At 40.4% G+C, this 22147-nt stretch overlaps 1 protein-coding gene and 1 long non-coding RNA gene across 4 annotated transcripts in view; both read right to left on the minus strand.

Annotated features, from left to right (window-relative positions):
- Positions 1 to 22147, minus strand: part of DCAF5 (DDB1 and CUL4 associated factor 5) — a 92537-nt gene that overhangs the window by 42718 nt on the left and 27672 nt on the right. For 2 of the 3 annotated variants that reach the window (XM_020889755.2, XM_020889757.2), the window contains exons 4-5: positions 21900 to 22039; positions 20002 to 20131 (exon numbers count right to left, since the gene is read on the minus strand). In XM_020889755.2, coding sequence (XP_020745414.1) covers positions 20002 to 20131; positions 21900 to 22039 — 270 coding nt within the window. The remainder of the gene's footprint in view (positions 1 to 20001; positions 20132 to 21899; positions 22040 to 22147) is intronic. The other variant, XM_020889756.2, reaches the window with a different exon arrangement.
- LOC139035669 (uncharacterized) lies at positions 4742 to 10056 on the minus strand. The gene is made up of 2 exons (XR_011488355.1): positions 7887 to 10056; positions 4742 to 5106 (listed from the first exon to the last, which is right to left on the minus strand). It is a non-coding gene; the product is annotated as an uncharacterized lncRNA (long non-coding RNA).

Genomic DNA, 22147 nt, shown 5'->3' on the forward strand with positions numbered 1-22147 from the left:
CTGATTCACCCAGTATTCTTCTGTAGCTTCATAATATTCGTAACATTTTTTCATAACATTTTAAAAAAGTCAGATGGTATGGTTCAAAATTATTTATTATGATGACTCAGAAGATACTTTCAATTTTACAGTTAACTAGGATGACCATGAACATTAACAATTATACAGTACTAGATAACTTATCTTTCTAGTAGTCAGTCTCCTTGACTACCTGGACAGTTTTATTATAGAGGGATGATATTCATTGTCCATGCATAACCAAATTACTGGTAAGAAAGTGAGATTACGTACTGATTATGTGCACTGGAAATGAGGGCCACATTAGTGCTATTAACTCACTCTGTTTCACAAGACATTGTGATCTTGCAAAGAGAGTCTAGTAGTTTAAGAAAAAAAGTTTATACATTTAGGGAATCAGAGCTGGAAAGGGCCTTGAGACATCTAAATTAGAGTCTGGAAGATTTATTTCATTATACAGATATAATAAAATGGTATGTGGTACAAAACTTTGTAACTAAGTGTTAGATAAATAAAAGAGGCTACTACTTTAAAAAAAAAAAAAGAAAGAAAGGAGCCCCTGGACCACAGTGCAAAGGAATTTGCCAACCTGTCCTGATTATAAAACCACTCTGCACCACCACTAGCCAGTCAGTCCTTTGTCCCCCCAAGGCAGTCTTTTCACCAGAGGGAAGCTCTAGTACCTCAGTTTTGTGTGGAAACAAGGCTTGGGCAAACAGACTTTAATCCTGTTAACTGTGAAATGGAAGGAGAGAAGTGACTTAGAAAAAATGGTCCCTAAAACTCCAAACATCACAGAGAAGAAGCCTAGTCCTACTGTAGGCTCCAAGTAATAGTCCCTATAGACCGATGTTCTTAAAACGTCCTGAACACTGGCCACACTCACACACACACCGGGAATGAATGACAGGGCTGAGTTCAGGCATTTCCTTCACAGGGTGTCCTAGCTGCCACAGGCATGCGGTGTTATCTGAACACTAAGCTCAAAAACAATGAGGGCCTTTCAAATTCAAGATCAGCCTAGAGTGTGCAAATAAACCAGCATCTATATACAGGACTGACAAGAAGTTGGGGGTGGAAACAAGACTCAACAAAAAGAAACTTGGCCAACCCCACCAGCCACAGCAGCAGGGGTTTGCATCAGCTGAGGCAGCCCTGACGGGAAAGCTGGGGCCTCTGGCAAAAGCCCTTTGCATCTGTTAACAGCAACTTCCTCTGCAGGTTCCAGCAGACCTGCAGGACAGGCATCTGGGCCCATCCCATTCCCACCCATGTTCCTACGTCTGCCACTCTCCCGGGGTCTGTTTGTGGGCGCCACAAGAGTCACGAACTTTCCCCTTAGCTTCTGGGCAGGGGACTCCTCTCTCTCACACAGAGAGGGTAGGTACATAGGAATCTTGCTCCTAGAATGTTTAAGAATACAGCTACAAAATAACCCCCCAAAACAACCAAAACTGTAGCAGCAGTTACTAAAACTGAATACTTCATGTTTGGGGGCAAGAATCCTTTCAGAGGGATAGACTGACACCTGAAATTCAGAAAGTGAGCTACATTAACTGTAATTTCTCAGCAGGGGTTCTGCTGCTGGCTCCTCCTATTGAGAATGGTAAGAATGATCTACTTCATCAGGAAGAAAAGGCTTAGAAGTAGTTTCCCCTCAAAGTCAAGATACAATGTCAAAGATCCTGTTGTTTATGATTCCAAGTGTAAGATGCATGATAAATCATCTGGTACTTTTTCTCAAATGCAGATTCTCAGGATCCATATACAGATCTAATTCAATCTGAGAAGTGGGCGCAGGAATCCGATTAACAAGCAACCTTAATTATGATGCATGTGACTTTCAAACCACTCTTTGAAAAACATGGTTCCATTTCAGAATTTGGGGTGAGTATGAAAATAAGGTGGAGAGAAAGCAGATTACTAGAAGCTAAATGAAAAGCGAACTACACAATATGGCACTTTTTTTTACAGCCCAATGCCTAATAGGAGAAAGGACTCCAATTCCTTTTAAGATCAGAGTTCCACTCTACCCAGAATGCCTGAAATGTTTTTTTCCTGCCCTCAACACATTCCCTGAAGGAGAAGTTTCTTGTTTACTCTTTGGAGAACTGACGGTACCTACACACAAGAATGCCTTAAATTTGACAGTGTCTCCACTCCTCCAGAGAAGTGACTACCATTACACACCCAAATGAGATGAGCATTATCTTGAAGGGACTAGCAACAAGTTGAAACGAGTTCAAATCAAAATATCCCTATAAGAAAAAGGAAAGCAAAAATCAATTCCTGGCCTATCTTCACACACCGCTTCCCTGGTGGCTCAGAGAGTGAAGAATCTGCCTACAATGCAGGCGACCTGGGTTCGATCCCTAGGTTGGGATGATTCCCTAGAAAAGGGAATAGCAACCCACTTCAGTATTCTTGCCTGGAGAATTCCATGGACAGAGGAGCCTGGGAGGCTACAGTCCATGGGGTTACAAAGAGTCAGACATGACTGAGTGATCAACACTTTCACTTTGACCTATCTTCAACCAAGAATTTGTCACAAAATGCAACAAGAATGGGACAGCAGGTGATCCAAGGATCAGCATGTAAAAGGCCCAGGACAAAAAGCTAGAGAACCTCAGAACATCAGGAAAATATTCCTCATTAGTGTCCTCCTCTGTTTTTTAAGTTTGTTTTTTTTGGCTTTTTTTGGTGTTTTGGCCCCTCAGAAATAGTCAATTGGATTTCTTTATTGTTTTGGCAGGATAAAAAGAACATTTACAGAAAGTCTTTTGCCAAGGCTAAAGTTTTGAAACAGAAGAGAAATAAACCAAGGCTGTTTCCAGAAAAGTGACTGGGAATATCACATTCAGCACAAGATAGAGCACCCGTAAACGTTCCAAGATCTGGCTTCATGAATGTAGACTTCCATAAATTTACAACTAAGTAATTCATCAAATAGTGCCAACAAGATTTTCTAAAGCCCACTGGCATGTATTTCCTCAGAGTTACCATGTTAAAGTTTCCTAACACCTGTGAAATGGCTGGAGTCAAGGCACTGCTATTCCAAATCACAGACATCAGAGCTGGTGCCAGTCAACCAGAGAGGAAAATTCAATGTCGCATAGGTAGGAAAAAATCTCTCCTCTTCTGTTTCTGCTTTAGGACAGGATGACCTGTAAGGAATACAGGTGGCATTTTGTACTTTCTATAACACAACACAGAGAACATGACAGATCCTAGACGATGCTAGAATTAAGTAAAAAATGGACAAGTTAAAAAGGTACAGCCTGTATCAGTTCCGTTCAAGTATATTCAAGATCTTGGTAATCCTGCAACCTTTTTCTTTAAAAAAAAAAAAAAATCCACTTTAAAAAATAGTTTTACTGGTCAACCACCTGTAAAAGAATGAAACTAGAACACTTTCTAACACCATACACAAAAATAAACTCAAAATGGATCAAAGATCTAAATGTAAGACCAGAAACTATAAAACTCCTAGAGGAGAACATAGGCAAAACACTCTCCGACATAAATCACAGCAGGATCCTCTATGACCCACATCCCAGAATTTTAGAAACAAAAGCAAAAATAAACAAATGGGACCTAATGAAACTTAAAAGCTTTTGCACAACAAAGGAAACTATAAGCAAGGTGAAAAGACAGCCCTCAGATTGGGAGAAAATAATAGCAAACGAAGCAACAGACAAAGGATTAATTTCAAAAATATACAAGCAACTCCTCCAGCTCAACTCCAGAAAAATAAATGACCCAATCAAAAAATGTGCCAAAGAACTAAACAGACATTTCTCCAAGGAAGACATACAGATGGCTAACAAACACATGAAAAGATGCTCAACATCACTCATTATCAGAGAAATGCAAATCAAAACCACAATGAGGTACCATTACACGCCAGTCAGGATGGCTGCTATCCAAAAGTCTACAAGCAATAAATGCTGGAGAGGGTGTGGAGAAAAGGGAACCCTCTTACACTGTTGGTGGGAATGCAAATTAGTACAGCCACTATGGAAAACAGTGTGGAGATTTCTTAAAAAGCTGGAAATAGAACTGCCATATGACCCAGCAATCCCACTTCTGGGCATACACACCGAGGAAACCAGATCTGAAAGAGACACGTGCACCCCAATGTTCATCGCAGCACTGTTTATCATAGCCAGGACATGGAAGCAACCTAGATGCCCATCAGCAGATGAATGGATAAGGAAGCTGTGGTACATATACACCATGGAATATTACTCAGCCATTAAAAAGAATTCATTTGAATCAATTCTAATGAGATGGATGAAACTGGAGCCCATTATACAGAGCGAAGTAAGCCAGAAAGATAAAGACCATTACAGTATACTAACACATATATATGGAATTTAGAAAGATGGTAACATTAACCCTATATGCAAAACAGAAAAAGAGACTCAGATGTATAGAACAGACTTGTGGACTCTGTGGGAGAAGGCGAGGGTGGGATGTTTCAAGAGAACAGCATCGAAACATGTATATTATCTAGGGTGAAACAGATCACCAGCCCAGGTTGGATGCATGAGACAAGTGCTCGGGCCTGGTGCACTGGGAAGACCCAGAGGGATGGGGTGGAGAGGGAGGTGGGAGGGGGGACCGGGATGGGGAATACATGTAAATCCATGGCTAATTCATTTCAATGTATGACAAAAACCACTGCAATGTTGTAAAGTAATTAGCCTCCAACTAATAAAAATAAATGGAAAAAAAAGTTTTATATTTATTTATTTTTGCTGTGTTGGGTCTTCGTTGCTGTGTGGGCTTTTCTTTAGTTGTGGTGAATGGGGGCCACCCACACGCGGTGCGTGGGTTTCTCACTGTGGAACATGTCTCCAGGGCATGTGGGCTCCACAGCTGCAGCTCCTGGGCTCCAGGGCAGGCTTGGCAGTTTGTGGTGCACGGGCTTAGCTGCTCCACAGCAGTGGGGATCTTCCCGGGTCAGAGATAAACAGGGGCCTCTTGCAAAGGCAGGTGAACTCTCCAATACTGAGTCACCAGGCAAGCCTTCTTTCTTTCTTTTTTTAATTGAAGTCTAGCTGATTTACAGCATTGTGTTAGTTTCTGGTGTACAAGCAAAGTGATCCAGTTATATATATGTGTATAGATATATATTCTTTTCCATCATAATTTATTATAGGATATTAGATATAGTTCCCTGTGCTCAACAGCAGGACCTTGCTGTTTACCTATTTTAAATAGAGCAGTTTGTATCTGCTACTCCCAAACTCCTAATTTACCCCTCCCCTACTCCCTTCCCCCTTTGGTATCTAAGTCTATTTTCTATGTCTCTGAGTCTGTTTCTGTTTTGTAAGATTTCACACATAAGTCGTATCATATGGTACTTGTCTTTCTCTTTCTGATTTACTTAGTATGATAATCTCTAGGTCTGTCCATATTGCTGCAAATGGCATTGTTTCACTCTTTTTCATGGCTATATAGTATCCCACTATATATACATATACATAATATATACATATACTCCTCACATCTTCCTTTCTTAAAATTTATTTATTTATTTTTAAAAATGATGGTGCTGCACACACGCCTGCAGGATCTGCCTCCCCAGCCAAGGCCTGGATCGGGGCCACAGCAGTGAAAGCACTGGCCCGTCAGGGAAATCCCGAGCACATCTTCCTTAACCGTTTCTTCTATGTGAGTTAGAAGGGGAAGAACCTGGGCTTTCAGGTACTGCAGTGTCTCTAATCACCACCTTCCAGAACAGGGGCATCTCGCCCAGAGCTGAAGTGATCTACAGCCCACGTTTTTGTCTTTGGCTCAGGGGATCCGAAGAGCCACATATAACCAACCAAGATCTCAACCCTATGCAAGATCCCAAAATGAATTAAAAGGCAGTGCCATAACAGATTTGTCCTAGGACACTCGTGATTTTTCTGTAGAATTAGGGATTCAGCATTTAGTCATCTCAGTTCATCAGATGACCTACTTATTCAAAAAATCCCCCTTTACTGCAAGCTGTGGAAAGTAGAGGAGGGTTTTATAAGCAGTCATTTAATCTTCATCCTAAGTTATCCTAAGGCTCTACCTTCTGACAGATGTTACAAGGCATCAGCCCTGACCTCACAGTGTAGAAAGCCGGAGAGGGAGATTTTAATGAATACAGGTTGGCAGGAGGAAGAAAAAAGTCAGGGGAAGGCAGGAGACTGAGAAGGCAGTTGCTACAGCAACAGTCAGGGTACAGAAGGAATGGGTGGGAATACAGGCAGGTAAACAGGCAGTCCCTGATGGCAGAAGAAGAAACTAGGTGGGTGTGCTGTCAGGGAACAAGGCCACAAAGCCAGAGTGCTGTTAAAGGGGAAAGAGGCAAAGCCTAGAAAAAATGCTAAGCAGAAGAGGGTTTGAAAACAAAAATCACAATTTGATCCCTTCTACAAGAACACTTATGCAAACAGTGGAAAACAGGAGGAGAGACGAATGCAATGGGAAGGCCAAAGTGCTGACTGATGAGACGTGATTATAGGAAGGCAGCCTGTTTCATACAGGAGCCGCTTGCTGAGAGTATCCAAAAACCAAAGTCAGTTCTAGCTGGCAAAAATATAAATGTCTTAAGATAATGGTTTTCAAACTTTTTTATAGTAACCTTTTATAATAAGCTTATTTTATACTGTATTCCAGTACACCCACATTTATTTAGCATAAATTCTTTAAACAACTTGTCATCTACTGTGTGCAGTGCACTGATTTTCCATTTAATAAATACTTGTGACCACCTAAATCAATTCCATGGCTCTATGGATTACTGAAAGAGTTTCCTACCTTGTCTTCTACTCTTGGCCCATACTTTAGTCCATCCTGAATATGACAGCCAGAGGGATGCTGAACCATGAGTCAGACTGCATCATTCATTTGCCAGTGGATTTCAACCAGGTTAAAACTCAAATGCTTTATAATGCCAACAGAGACCCTAGACACCTCTCTCCACCAACCCCTCATGAATCTACCTCCTAGCACTCTTTTTCCCCTACCCTACTTCAGCCACATGATGCCTCCTTAGAACACATCAAATATCTGCTTCAGGGTCTCTGTGCTTGCTAATCCTGAGGCAATGTTCCCCCCCAGATATGAACATGGTTCATTCATTTACTTCTTTACTCAAATATCCTCCTCAATTAGCCTGTCCTGATACCCAATGCAAAAATGAAACTTCCCCAATGCTCCCTGTCTCCCTTGCCTGTTTAGTTTCTACTAATGAATCACCATCTTACATACCATTTATTTTGTTTCTTTATTTGTCCTTTCCCACTAGGCTATTACCTTTTATATCGCTTCCTGTGCATTCCAAGTGCTTAAACAGTGTCAGACATGTAACAGCATTCAATAAATAGATGCTGCATGATCTAATGGATCATGAGTAGCAATCTGAAACACTCTGACTTTAGAACATTAAAAAAAAAGGCTCCACAAAGGTTTACCTGGCTCCTGACATTTGTCTGCTCAAAAAACTTAATCTTGAGAGGCAAGCAACAGAGCAGCAGAAAAATCAAAGAAACAGCAGGAGGCTTGGAGAACATCCAAGTCCAAGTTTTCTATTACAGGCAAAGAACTGTGGCGCAGAAAGTAAAATGACTTGCCAATGACCACTCAGGTCTTCTCTGCACTGACACCACCACACATCCTTCAAATGAGTTAAATTTATCTACCTGCTAGTAAGCAGTCAACAAGAAGGAATAGTTTAACAGGTAAACAATATCTTAATTATATCTTGTACTTTAAAGCCAAGTTTCTGGTATTTGTAGAATAAAAGTTCAAAATGAAAATTAATAGTCAAAACTTAGAAAGTCAATTACAAGTTAAAAAAAAAAAAAGAAAGAAAATTCATTTACCCATTTCCAGAAAGCAGACAATGAATTCCATAGGCTTTGAACATGTGCCCTACCCAATCATATCTAAAATTAGATAGTGATAAACATTTAGTTTGATGAATATACTGAGACCAACAAGAAGATATGTCAATCAAACTACAGCATTTAGTTAATTTATTTTTATACCTTTCACTTTATTTTCCAAGTTTTCCTACAATGAACATAAACTTCTGTAATCAGAAGAAAATACGTTATTCTAAAACGTCATCTCAAACATACTCCTTCTTTAATTAAGGGGCGATAGAAGATAGCTTTGAGAGCGGAATTTAAAGAACTTAACTGAAACTGCAGACAATATGCTGCCCTACAGGATTCTGGTACAGACGCAAATCTGAAATTAAGTTATTGTTCTAAATTCTTCAAAAAACAGCTAAAAATTTGCAAAGGACTCTAAAACTACCAGTGTCCCTCACCATCCCTCTCAATGAAGGCAAATAATATCCCTCCTTTGAAAGGATTTTAAGTAATAAACAGGCCCCACCTTGGTTAGCACTGGACACAGTACCAGGTTAGATCTGAAACTACATTTAGTTTGGTTTCTCTCTGCAGATATACCATCCCACTTCCTCTCTCTGCAGATACACCATCCCACTTCCCAGGTTCCTATAAATAAATGGCAAAGCGTATTATTGGAATAAAAAACCAATTCAAAGTGCAAAGTATTTTATGTAGAATCCAGAAACATTAGCAAGGTTCCTGGAAAGTCTTCCATACATGGCTAAATTCATGGATAAATGAAGCCATTATTAAGAGTATACCAAGATATCCCTGTCTAAAATATGTGACTCACAACAGATAAAGTACAAATGGTCAAACCTAAGATCACAAAATAAAAAGTTCAAACTATGAAGAATTCACTGAAGGAATCAGATCACAACAGATACCCTTGAAGAAGCAACACGCTTTTCATTAAATTTAATTTCAAAATGTTTACATGTACATTGCATCAATTAACCCTTCAGTTCAGTTCAGTCGCTCAGTCCTGTCTGACTCTTTGAGACCCCATGAATCGCAGCACGCCAGGTCTGCCTGTCCATCACCAACTCCCGGAGTCTACTCAAACTCATGCCCATAGAGTTGGTGATGCCATCCAGCCATCTCATCCTCTGTCATCCCCTTCTCTTCCTGCCCCCAATCCCTCCCAGCATCAGGGTCTTTTCCAATGAGTTACAATAACCCTATAAGGTAGATAGTGAAGGTAACATTATTTTCATCTCAAACTGGAGGAGACCTAGGTCCTAAATGTTTATATGACTTGGCCCTGACCATACAATAAATAAGAAGCAGAAACAGGGCCAACAAGTTGTTTTCTGCTTCTTGGTTCAACAAGGATTCACAGACTACACAGTGGAGATTAATTATTCCACCCAGCAAAAAGAACAGCATCAGATGACAATGCATCAAGGCCAGAAGGATTCATCTAAATAATTCACTTCAGATCCTTCCCTGTAGTTCAGTAACTCATATATGCATGCCTTTACTGAATAACCACTTACTGAAAACCTGCTAACTATTCTAGATACTATGCAAAGCACATGGATTTAAAGATGAAATAAGATGGAAAAGACATCCTCAAGAATTAATGAGGGACAAGAAAGCCATCAGTTTCCTTCTATAATATGAACAATGCTGTAATAAGGGGAATATGTGCTGTGCAAGACATAGGAAGAATATCTATCCCTCCACTGGGAACACAGGAGAGGAGCAGTCCAAAAGACTTCCTAGAAGAAAAATCTAAGCTGACTCTTCACAGACAGTCAGAGAGAGGACTCAAGTTCTTAACTGGCAAAAGAAACAAGATAAATCTGGATATGTTAATACATGGATAAATTCACAAAACATACTGATGGGTGAAATAGTCAAGTTGTAGAATAACTGCATAGCAGTACATCGTCCTTGTGAAAAACATACCTCCATATAGAAACAAAAATCATGTATTTTCTACAGGTACATGTATAAACATATAAAACCAAAGAAAAAGTTCTGGAAGCAAATACAAACTCTTAACATTCATTACCCTCAGGAAAGGGGGCAGGAGACCAGGATTGGAAGTAGTGAGGAGGAATTTTAGCCTTATTCATAGTTTTAAAAGGAGAATGCTATTATGTATTACTTACATTTAACTTTTTATTTTGAAATAATTATAGATTCAGAGGAATCTAGGGTTTCCCTGGCAGTTCAGATGAAAGAATCTGCCTGCACTGCAGGTGACCCAAGTTCAGTCCCTGGGTCGGGGAAGGAGAAGGGAATGGCAACTCATTCCAGTATTCTTGCCTAGAGAATTCCATGGACAGAGGAACCGGGTGGGCTACAGTCCATGGGGTCGCAGAGTCAGACATGACAGAGTGACAGTCATCCTCAGAAGAATTTGCAAAGAAATTTTCTTGTAAAAAAAGTTTGCAAAGAATAAAAATCATATGATCATCTCAATAGAGATGCAGAAGAAGCTTCTGACAAAACTCAACAACCGTTTATATAACAAATTCTCCAGAAGTGGGTGTAAAGGGAACATATCTCAACATAATAGAGGCTATATATAACAAACATACAGCTGATATCATACTCAACAGTGGAAAGTTGAAAGTATTTCCTCTAAGATAAGGAACAAAACAAGAATGGCCACTCTTGCCACTTTTATGCAGCATAGTTTGGAAGACCTAGCCACAGCAATCAGAAAAGAAAAAGAAATAAAAGGGAATACAAATTGGAAAGGAAAAAGTAACATAGTCACTGTTTGCTAATAATATAATACTATATATAGAAAATCAAGAAAGTTCTTTGAACCCTTTACCCAGACTCTCCCAGTGTTACCACCTTGCATAACTATAGTATGATATCAAAACCAGGAAATTTACATTGGGACAATCTGTAGAGCTTATTCATATTTTGTCAGCTATACATGCACTCATTTGTGTGTGTGTGTGTGTGTGTGTGTGTGTGTGTGTGTGGGTTGCTCTATGCAGTTGTATCACGTGCACAACTTCAAGTAGTCACCAGAACAATACTTCTGTGTACCATTACCACAAGACTTCCTTTTATAGCCACATCCACCCCTTCTACCACTAACCCTAACACCTGGCAATGACTAATTTGTTCTCCATCTCATGAATGTTACATTAGCTCATGAGCGTTATATAAATGGAAGATTGCAGTACGTATCCTTTTGAGATTGGCTTTTTTATGTAGCATAGTTCACTTAAGCTTTATCCAAATTGTTGCATGTATCAACAGTTCAGTTTTTTGTTTATCTATTGCTGAGTAGTATTCTATGGTATAAATGCACTACAGTTTTATTATTATTTTTTAAACTACAGATTGAAAAACATATGGGTAGTTTCCAGCTTTTGGCTATTATAAATGAAGCTGCTATGAACATTCATGCACAAGTTGCTATATGAAAATAAGTCTTCCTCTCTCTTGGATAAACACCCAAGAGTGCAACTGCTGGGTCAGATAATAAGTTCATTTTTAGTTTATAAAGGAACTACCAAAACATTTTCTAGATATTTTGTACTATTTTACATTCTTACTCACAATGTAAGAGTGATTCAGTTTCTCCACATCTTCACCAGCATTACTTGTATTTTAAAAAGCTGAACTAAGAAGTCAGTCAATGTATTTTAAAACAAAAGACAAACCCAGACATTTTTGGTGTCCTTATGCAACACCACCTATGAATTATTTTTGTAACCCCCGCCAAAAAGAATCAAACCTAAAACTATTTCAGTCCCTAGACCTAATACCAATTTATGAAAAAAACTGAGATAAGAGGGAACATGCTAAATGATAATATAAACATGCAATCAGTACAGCTGTGCCTTGGCATCTATGGGGGATTAGATTTAGGAACCCCACAAATAGAGATATAGAACCCAAGGATACAAAGGGCCTCATATATAATCGAAAATGAGAAATTCCATAAAATAAATAATCCAGTTCCTTTAACAAATAAGTTACAAGAGAAAAAAATGAAAGGTAGGAGTATCCATAGACTAAAAAAGAAGCCATGTCAACTAATTGCTTGGTACAGACCTTATTCAAATCTTGATCCATAAGAACCAACTGTAACATTCAGGAGGCAATTAAGGAAATGTAAATACTAAATGTGCAGTGGTATTAAGGAATTATTGTTAATTTTTTAGGTATGATAATAATATTATGATTTTTAAAAGAATTATCTTTTCATGGAAAGTAATATGGCAGTTCCTCAAAAAGTTTAACATAGGATCACCATATGATCCAGCAATTACACTCTTAGGGATGGAACCAAAAGAACCAAAAACAGGTACTCAAATACTTACTCATAAATCTTAATAGTAGCACTATTCACAATAGCCAAAAGGTAGAAACAACTCAAATGTCCATCAGTAGGTAGATAAATAAAATGTGGTATATACATCCATACAATAGAAAATTATTCAGCCATAAAGAGAAATGAAATACTATACTGATACATGCTACAATGTGGATGAATCTCAAAAACTTTATGCTAAATAAAAGAGGCAGACTAAAGGTCACAGCCATAACATGTAAATCCACAGATACAGAAAGCAGACTGGTGGTGGCCAAAAACTAGGGGAGAAGTATTCTGGGGAGTAACTGCTTAATGAGTATGGGTTTTATTTTGGAATGATAAAAATGCTTTGGAACTAGATAGAGGTGGTAGTTGCACAACACTGTGAATGAACTAAATGCCACTAAAGTTTTCACTTTAAAATAGCTAATTTTAACTATTTAAAATAGTTAATTTTATATCATGTGAATTTTATCTCAATTTTTAAAAAAGAATATCTTTCAGAGATGCATAGTAAAGTATTTACAGAGGAAATAATACAAAGTTACACAGAAATGGGAGTCATCTCAGTGGAAGAATAAATGAAGTAAGATTGTCCATGGGTTAATTATTGAAGCTGGGTGCCAGGTGTAACAGAGTTTATTTTACTATTTCTCAGTGTGTGGGTGAGAGAGAGAATTTTTAAACATAAAAAGTTTTTTTTAAAAAGAAAGAGTCAAGACTTGATTTTAAAGTAAAAATGTCTACTGGATTTAGGGGTGTGGTATCACCTCCCCCTGAGTAAGAGGAGTTGGGAAGTATTAAAGGGAGGATATGAAGTGGAACATGCTTCCACAACTCCCATCCATTCACCAGGCATTCCCCAGATGCTCTGGTCTGAAGCTAAGCCTCTTGCTATAAAAGGCACATTTGTGTTTGGTGAGGATGAATAGACACAGGGAAGCTCTGGCCTAAAGCCGGAAGACCCTGGATCCAAATGAACACAGCAGCAAATTCAACACAGATCCCTGAAAAATCACAGCTTCCACCTTGCAGGATAAGCAAAGTTGCCAAATCGCCTGGGGTATGTATTAAAAAATGGCAGATTCACAGGGTCGGCCCTGGATCGACAACTCAATCTCTGTGTCTGGGCTCCAGGAAGCAGCACTTTAACAACCTCCCCAGGTGATTCTGATGCCCTCTGAAATTTGAGAATTACTGGGTTAGGATAATGGGGCCCTGGTGTCTTCTTGCAGCGAAGCTGATTCTAGAGCTCCACCTTGTGGCCCAAACACTAGAAAGCAACTTTGGCAGAATTCTTGACTTCCTTACAGCGCTAATTAACTGTGACAATCGTTCAAAGCCCTGCAAGAACCCTTACAACCTCCTCTAAGGGTTTATTCTCCACAGATGACATTTTGATCCATGCTATTACACTCAGGGAGTTAATGAAAACATTACAGAGAGCTAGTTTTGAAAATATATACTATTTCGGGATGAGTGTAACACTGCACTCACTATTTACTGAAGGTCATAACTTCTAAGCATTGTGCTATGCAACAGATATAAAACATGGCCCTGTCTTTAAAAATCCACAGAAAAACATGCAAAGTAATAGTACAGATTAAGACAAGTGCTTCCTTTCTGAGAAGCAACTCCTGAGCACTAGAAAGAAAAGACATAATTTTTTATCTGGAGATAAAACATAGTCATAGTAAAGATAATCAATGATGGCAAAAACGGTGACTAAGAGAGTTGGACACGACTGAGCGACTTTACTTCACTAAGACATGCAACATGAATGACACAGACCCTAAGTACTTTACAGAGGCTCTGGATAGAGTGATCCTTTCTGCCAGAAGCGAGAGAAAGCTTCATTCATTCAACATGTACTCTGCGCCAAAACTGGGGGCAGCGAGTAAAAAAACAGAGAGTAAATAAAGGAAGGACGCGTTAAGAGAATGTAACAGGGAGATACAGCAAGGAGGTCTGCACTGATGGGCTTCCATTTGATCTTGGACCTTGAAGGGTAACTAGAATTTGAATAGGAGAAGCAAAGATAAATTCTCCTTTACATGTATTTGTATGTAGAGGACAAGCTACAAGGGGAAAAGGGACACTGGCACCAGAGAAGGGGTTGACTGCTTGCTTAACAAGTTTTCATTTTGTCCATAAACTAGGTCATCCATTCAATCATTCAAAAAAAAAAATCTTTTTTCTTGGAGCATCCCACATTACTGGTTCTAGGGATATAGCCATAAACAAAGATAAGAAGCAGCCTCTAGAGCTCCTGGGTAGGGGAATGGCAGAAGTATGTTTAAGGACACGTGCTGTGTGCCAGAAGCAAGAGCAAGTTAAGAAGCCAGCCGACACCTTAGAAGTCGACACCTTATGGAAAGAGTAACATGGGCTTGAAATAGGGCAGAGGCTTTAAGAACTGAGAAAAGTGGCCAGGCACTAACACAGAGCAAGGCTGGTTATGGCACAGGGAGTAAGAAATAGAAGAGGCATATGGGACTCTGGGATTTTAGCCAGTATCATTACAAGAGTGACGGTGACATTAATAAAAATAAAGAACTTAAGGAAGGACTACAGTTTTAGGGAAAAAACAAGCTTTTATTATGGGTTTCAATAGATGGAACATTTGCCTGAGCACTGGATATGTTCATATAAAAAGTAAAGATGAGTGAGTGGGAGAGGAGAGAGAGAAAGCAGAGCATGAATGATTTTTTTTCCCAGTCTTTGAAGCTGAACTCTTGGGCTCTATTTTCCCACAACACTATGAGCAGCCCTCAAAGGCAATGTGGCAGAGACTGCCCGGCTGTTCAGAAGACAGAGTTGCACTTAATTTGGTCTTAACAAAAGTAGGACTGGCACAGGCCCAGAGAACAGATATTTAGGCCCCAAAGCCAGGTGAGTTACTAAGAGCAAGCAAGTCCTTTTTGACAGCAGGAATTTGCATTTATTGCCCATTTACACAACACGTAAAAGCACCAGCTTATGAAGTAAGTCTACAGGAATTCCTGGCTTGCCCTAGTTTTATTACTGAGTGGGAAAGAACCACTCTCTTTATTATCCTTGTCAAAGCAAGACATTGTTACCTGTCACAGAACTAATAGTTCCTGACAAAAACTGACAGAAACTACAAAGACACAAGAAAGGAGAGAGGTAGTGAGTGAGCAGACAGCTAAAACAGGCAATGAAAATGGTGAGACAAGGAGAGTAACAGCCAGGGACACTTCACTTTTCCTTAATGCTTTGGATGTTCAAGGAACTCAGTTCTGAAAACTGCAGTAGACCAAGCAAGACATCACAACTGGGACATTGGCAGTGATAAAGGAGAGAATGGTTGTGAAAAGATTCCAGCAGAAACAATTTACATGAAATGAATGAAACCTCATCCAAACTTGCAATTATACTTCTATATGTGAAGTTTTTTTGTTATCCAGTCATTATACTCAAGTTACCTACCCAGGGTCCACTCATTTGCACTAAAATCCCCAAAGCAAACTTTCAAATTCCAAAGATGACAGGGTCAGGGAAGTAATATAAATGAAAGGAAACAACCTGGGTTAAGACATGAAGGAGTGGTGGAACCTGTAACACTTCCTACAGGTTTTAAGAGGAACCTGTGATTCCTCTTAAAACTGTGATTCAGTTTCGGCTGTTGCCACATGAGAATAAAGGTCCAATGATTTCAGGTTTTTTGACTTTTTCAAGAGATATTAGAAATTTTGATTTTTTTCTGTGTAATTTTCTAAACACTATTACATCATGTATGTCAAACAAAACATCCCTGTGGGTTGAATATGGCCTATGGGCAACTAGTTTACAGCTTCTGTTCTAAAACTTTACAAAGGAAAATTAATAGCATGTTCAGATTTCCAGGGTTAAGAGAGCAAAAAACTTGGAAAGTCAGTGTGCAAACTGGGGCTGGGCCATAAGACAGTGAAAAGTGAGGCAGAAAGTCTAAAGGACTCAGACTTTAGAGTTGGATAGGTCTGTATTAGAAAAATTTGAGATGAATTTTGACAGAGTTTTATTTCAAGGAAGCAGAGATGAAAGAAAACTAGGATATACAGGGTCCCTAATTGATTTAAAGGGAGGAAGGAAATAATACACATATACACACATTATTTCACCTCTCTGTATGTACCCTGACTTCTTTATCATTAAAATAGGAATAACAGAATCGATTTAATAAGGCTGTCAAAGGATTAAATAAGGAATTATTCATATAACTGTCATTATCCCCAGCAAGTCATATTTAATACTTGTTTAATACATGTTTAATAATGTTAGCTATTATTTATTATTATGAGGCACTGAGAGGTAAAGTAACATGCTCAAGATCCCATGGCTATTAAGGTATATTGCCTGGCTTTGTATCCAGGATGTACTTCAGATCCTACTCTCTAAACCATCAAGCTCTTCAGCCTCTGTTTAAAATCTGTAAAATAACTAAGTCGGATCAGAAGATAACTGAAGTCCCTTCTAAAGTTGACACTTTATTCTAAACGCCAGACCTCTAATCAGCTTACTTCAGGGCAGCAGTGGGACAAACATGAACCTGTCCACATGCTTATGGGCTACCTGCTGAAGTGGAAAGACACAGCTCAGGCTTGGGGTAGGGCAGGAAAACCATTCTAGCATGGAACTAACCTTATGGTAAGGTAGGAAGGAAAAGGTATTCAATGTGAGCCCCCTTTATGGTTCCACGGAGATATATTTGTTTCTAGGAAGCAGTGGGCCACTCAATTAGGCCCAGAACACACAGATGTACCCAAGCTACTACAAGCTGAAAGTTACTGAGAAGTCAGCTAAGGAACCACAATAGGCTCTAAATCAAGAACCTTTAGAATGCCGAGTGACTCATCCCCTTGGAATTCAAGGGTCTCTGTGAGAACCTGGTAAAAGCTCTCCTCGTTCCTAGAAAAAAATGCCACATGTGCTCACTCAGATACACAAGCACACATCTTTTTACCTGCAATTACAAGGGGTTCACAAATTCTCGAAAATCTCTCCCTAGACATTAAAGTACCCCTGAACGAGATCATCTCTCCTGTTTGAGGTTTGTCCTCCCAGGTGATTCAGAAGTGTCCCAAGATTTGGGGGCTGGGGTTTCTAGGCAGCTGAGTTAGGAGACAAATCATCCACTGCAACACAGCATAATTAATCCCGCATGGAAAAGACAAAGGGCTGTCTCTTTTTCCCCATACCAACTTGTACTGAGTTCAAACAGAAAGATCTGTACTTTAATCCCCAAACACTAGAGGATGTGGAGAACAGGACCCCAAGAATATTTCATAGCTTTTCTCTGCCTCGTATCCATAAAATCACATAGAACCTTAGAAAAGATGAAAGAAACAGGTAAAAACATCCTAGTCTCTGCAGCATTGTGCTCTCCCTTTTACTCCAAGAAAGCAATCAGTCAAGAATGCCAATTAGCTTTACTAGATGACGTCTCCCACGTGGGCTTTGAAAACTACAGGTTACCAAAGAAACCACATAACCTTACGCATAAATGAAGTAATCAAAACTAGAACATAGTACTTTCCCCCATCAAGACTTGTAACAGTTTATGTGTTAATGAAGGACTATTAATGAAGGACTACGTGTTAATGAGATGTACGTGGTCTTGTGCAGTTGACAGGTTTATAAATCAGTGTAGCCTTTCTTGGTGGTGGGAAAATTTGACAATTTTTATTTTAAAAAGATGTAAAAACATCCATTCTTTGTTTGATGCAGCAATTACCTAGATATTTTGCAAAGGTAGGTCAAATACGTGTGACCAGGGTCAGTGAAACATAGTTTATCATGGCCCAACAGGAAACAAGAAGTCTGGCTGTTGGGTATATCACATGAATGGAATACCAAGTAGCCATCAACAGAATATGCTAGATCTGTTATGTGCTGATATGAAAAAAGCTGCAAGACATATTATTAATCGAAAAAAGCTGAAAACAAGGTATTATTATGTGGTCCTTTTAGTTTAAATTCTTCTAAGGATATGTATTCTTTATGCTAGTTATATGCATTAAACTTTGCTCTTGACAGATACCTAAGAACCTGTTCACTGTAGTTATTTTTGGAGAAACTGACTAGAGACCAGCAAAGAGAAGAACTGTACTGACATAAAGCACTTAAAAAACACAAGCAACAAAGATTGGCTTGAGATAGGATCTTCTTTTTATCTTTTTCTCTACGTTTGTCTGGATACAGACCCTAAATTTAATATAGCAGAAATCTCACTTAGAATTTTTTTTAAAGAGAAAGAAGCCATGTTTAGTGAAGGGATAAGTAGAAAGGGGAGGAAGGCCCAAATACAATGCACAGTAGGAAGCTGGTGGAGGAAACTCGGGAGAAGCATTAACATTCAACCACCCTCTTCTCTCAAGACACTGCTGACATCACGAGCTACTCAAGCTTTCCACTGGGGATGAATCGCTCAGGCCTCACTCCAGTTGCCAGCTATTCATTCTCAGTACAGGAGATAGCAGGCTGGGAGAAAGCTGGCATCGTTATTCCAAATTCTGTCTTTTGTGATATGGACAAGGCATAACAGTTGCTCCTGAAGAGCGCAAAGTGGAGAGAATGCTAAAGCTAAACACAGGAGACTGTCTTCCTGGCAGAGGACAGGCCTCCCGAAGCGCACAGTACAAAGGCACCACAGGGGTCCTCCACTACACGCATTGCCGTCACATGGAAAAGGAAGGGCCAGGTGCACATGCAACGGAGAGCAGGGGAAATCTCTGCTGCCGGACGGAGCCTCAGGGATCCCCACTCAACACCAGGGATCCCCTTCTGGGATCCCACAGCTCCAACCTCATCAGACTGCCCATGGAGAGAATTAGCTAGGACTGAAAAATCACCAAGGAAGATAATCCTCTGTACTTAATTGCCCCTTTCATCTGAGGCCCATGAAATAAACCATAACCTTGTTTACTCTGCATGACACTCTTCTGCAATAGTACCTTAAAGTGGGAAGTTACTGCCATGTGGAGTTTTCAGAAGAGCTAGCAATGCATGCGAATCTTTCATAAAGCAAGGTTTGGCTTTATATGCCATAAAAGGTCATAGGTGCCATAAAAGGTCATCTCTCCCCCTTAAGGAACATGAAAGAGGTTCCTCCTTGCCCCACCCACATATTTCCCTTAATGATGTCTGAAATCCCCCCATAAGGGACTTGAATCACCAGCTCAGAACTGCCCCAAGTGTGCTCTAACACGCCCCCTAACACTGCAGTGGGAGCTCTTAGCCTGTGCTGCTGGAGCCACTGGTCCTTCTGAGAAACTGAAGGAAAAAAAAAACAAAACCAAACTTCCTCCTCACAAAAACACACTTAGTTGAATACACAACATAATTTCCATGCAACTTGGGAGTTCACAGTTCTCCTGAAGTTCACATCTCCTTCAGTCTGGGGTTAAAAATCCCCAGTTCAGTAGTAATGAGTTTAATAAATCACCATAATTCCCCTTCCATGCATCTGGGGAACTGTGGACCTAAAGATAGAAGGTAGTGCTAAAGCAAGTCTTTCCCACTGCAAAGTTTGCCTAGAACTGATCCTTTCTAGAGCCCAGAGTACAATTTATGATTCTTTCTTAGCAAGGAGTGTGGATATCTCACACTGCTTGCCCCTTGGGAATAGAGTTCTCCTGGTTTCAGAGAAACCAGGATAAGTTAGGAGATGTCCAACTGAGATCAACTGCCAACCAGGTTCCCACAACACGTGCTGGCTGATTATATTTCTTGAGATTTGAGGCAGGGAAAAGCGTTAACACCTTCTGAATAAAAGGAGCTCACCTCTGAGGTTTTCGAATATCCCAGAGTCCCACTCCTTCCTTTGAATTGGCTGTGGCCAATAACCTGGGCTCCACAGGGTTAAACATGACACTGTGAAAGGCTGATGGATAGTTGGCCAGGCAGAAGGGCTCTGTGAAGAGAAAAATTCCGATCAGTCCACTTCAGGCACTTCTGGGCCAGTGGCAGGTAGACAAGGAGGACTGTGAAGGCAAGGAGGAACACAGCCTTTAACAACTACCCCGGAGGCTGGAACCCAACACAGTACATCATCCCCCTAGCATGCTTACTCACAAAGTCCCCACGAGTCCTGGCACATACCCTCTCTACACAGAAAGTCTGAAAACAGCAACTTAAACACATATGCACAGAGTTTAAGCTATAATACTGAGAAATACACATAGCACCTATTTAGATCCTGTAACAAAACAGAAATGGTCATTGTAACCAGGAAGGTAAGCTGTTTCACAGTAAGTAAAACTGAATTCCTCATGAGCTAAAAAAAATTCACACTCAATTACTGGTAGGATTATTATACCTTAATCCAAATTTACCAGCTTTAGAAATTAAGTTTTATAACTATATAGACTTAAAATAACAGTGCAGTTGTTCCTTCTGGTAATATTGCTCCCTAAATTGAAAAGAAAATGGCTTCAGTCTAGAATTTTAAGATTTCATTTCCAATGTTGGAATTCTTCAAAAAGAAAAAAAAAGACATCTAATACTTGAACTTCTCTTGCATCCAGCCAGCTCCTATGTATATCAACTTCCCCTAGAAACCCTGCAGCCTCTTGCATATACTAGCTGGCTCCAGGTGAGGAAGGAACCACTCTGCTGCCTGGAGGACTCAATCCTGCGGAAGCTGTTTAGAAGCAGTAGGCGGAAAGCACTCCTCAGTCTGTGATTCCGTACAGGATGCGTCACAGGCCTCTGTGTGGGGAGAGGGCACAGGGAGCGCTCCATCGTCTCAGCCAGGAGGCAGTTCAGACAAAGGAGAATTCCATCCGGGAAGCAAACCATTACATTCAACCACAGATGCTGCTGTGGCTACCTTATCTTCCTGACCCCAAGAATAAGCTTCTCCTACAGCCTGAACCTCAGCAGTGAGCACAGACCAACATGTGAAATGGTCCGCATCTAGAATAAAGACTCAGAGCCCGCCAGACGAGGCAGGCAGGGCAGTAACTCGGGTACAGAGCTACGGTGCCGACACAGCTGCGGGTGGCGCTGAGGGTGTGCTGGAGAAAAGAGCCTTTGAAGACAGAGTGACTGAAACCTCTCTGCAGGAAGTGAGCTGAAAAGGTGAATTTCCTGAAGAACTTCAGAGAAAGGCAACAAGACAAATTCTTCATTTTACATTTCAGAGATGCAAAGAAAACATTCAGAAGAGGAACTCACCCAGACAATCCCCCTTAAACAGAGTGTATCTGCTATCATTTTAAGTTTCTATACACAGTTAAGGTGAGGGTCTGTGGTTCTTCCAGCAAAACAACAACCCTGGAACTAGGATGCAACAAAGTGCACAACACCCCCATTCTCTTAAATAACCCAGAATACGTGCATTTCAGCACCACGCACCCAGGGCCCTTGTGGCTACCTCCACAAACGAGGCTCCACTCCTTCTGTTCCTTGGGGCCACTACACAACAAGACACCGTGGTGTTTACACTCGTGCGAAGCTCTGTGGGTCACAAGTGGCTGGAAGAGCACCGGCCAAGGAGCCTCTCCTGACCCCTTCGGGGCAGCACAGAAGCTCCAGAGACACAGTGATGTGCCCATGTGAGCTTCCTCTCCCTCTGCAGCACTTCCGCCCGGTTCCTCAGGTCATAAACTGGATCCCCGGCGAAGCTGACGTCAAACTCTTTGAAGCACAGTCCAAATACTTTGTGCACAGGGCCCTACCTCCATGGGGAGATTCCCGGATGTCCCAGATGAGAACCCGGCCATCATCGGAGGAGCTGGCAAAAATGTTGTCATTCACAGGGCTCACTGACAAGCCATACACCGCATCTTCATGAGCGAACACATCTAAGGTCTCACTGCTGAGAGACAGAGAGCAGAGAGAGGCACACAGGCATACACATTCACACAAAAACAGTGCAGAGTCCCAGCCCTCTAGTTCCTAGAATGAAGCTCTTTTCATTTCCAGG

The sequence above is a fragment of the Odocoileus virginianus genome, chromosome 6 (genome assembly GCF_023699985.2).
Source record: "Odocoileus virginianus isolate 20LAN1187 ecotype Illinois chromosome 6, Ovbor_1.2, whole genome shotgun sequence".
Classification (NCBI taxonomy): domain Eukaryota; kingdom Metazoa; phylum Chordata; class Mammalia; order Artiodactyla; family Cervidae; genus Odocoileus; species Odocoileus virginianus.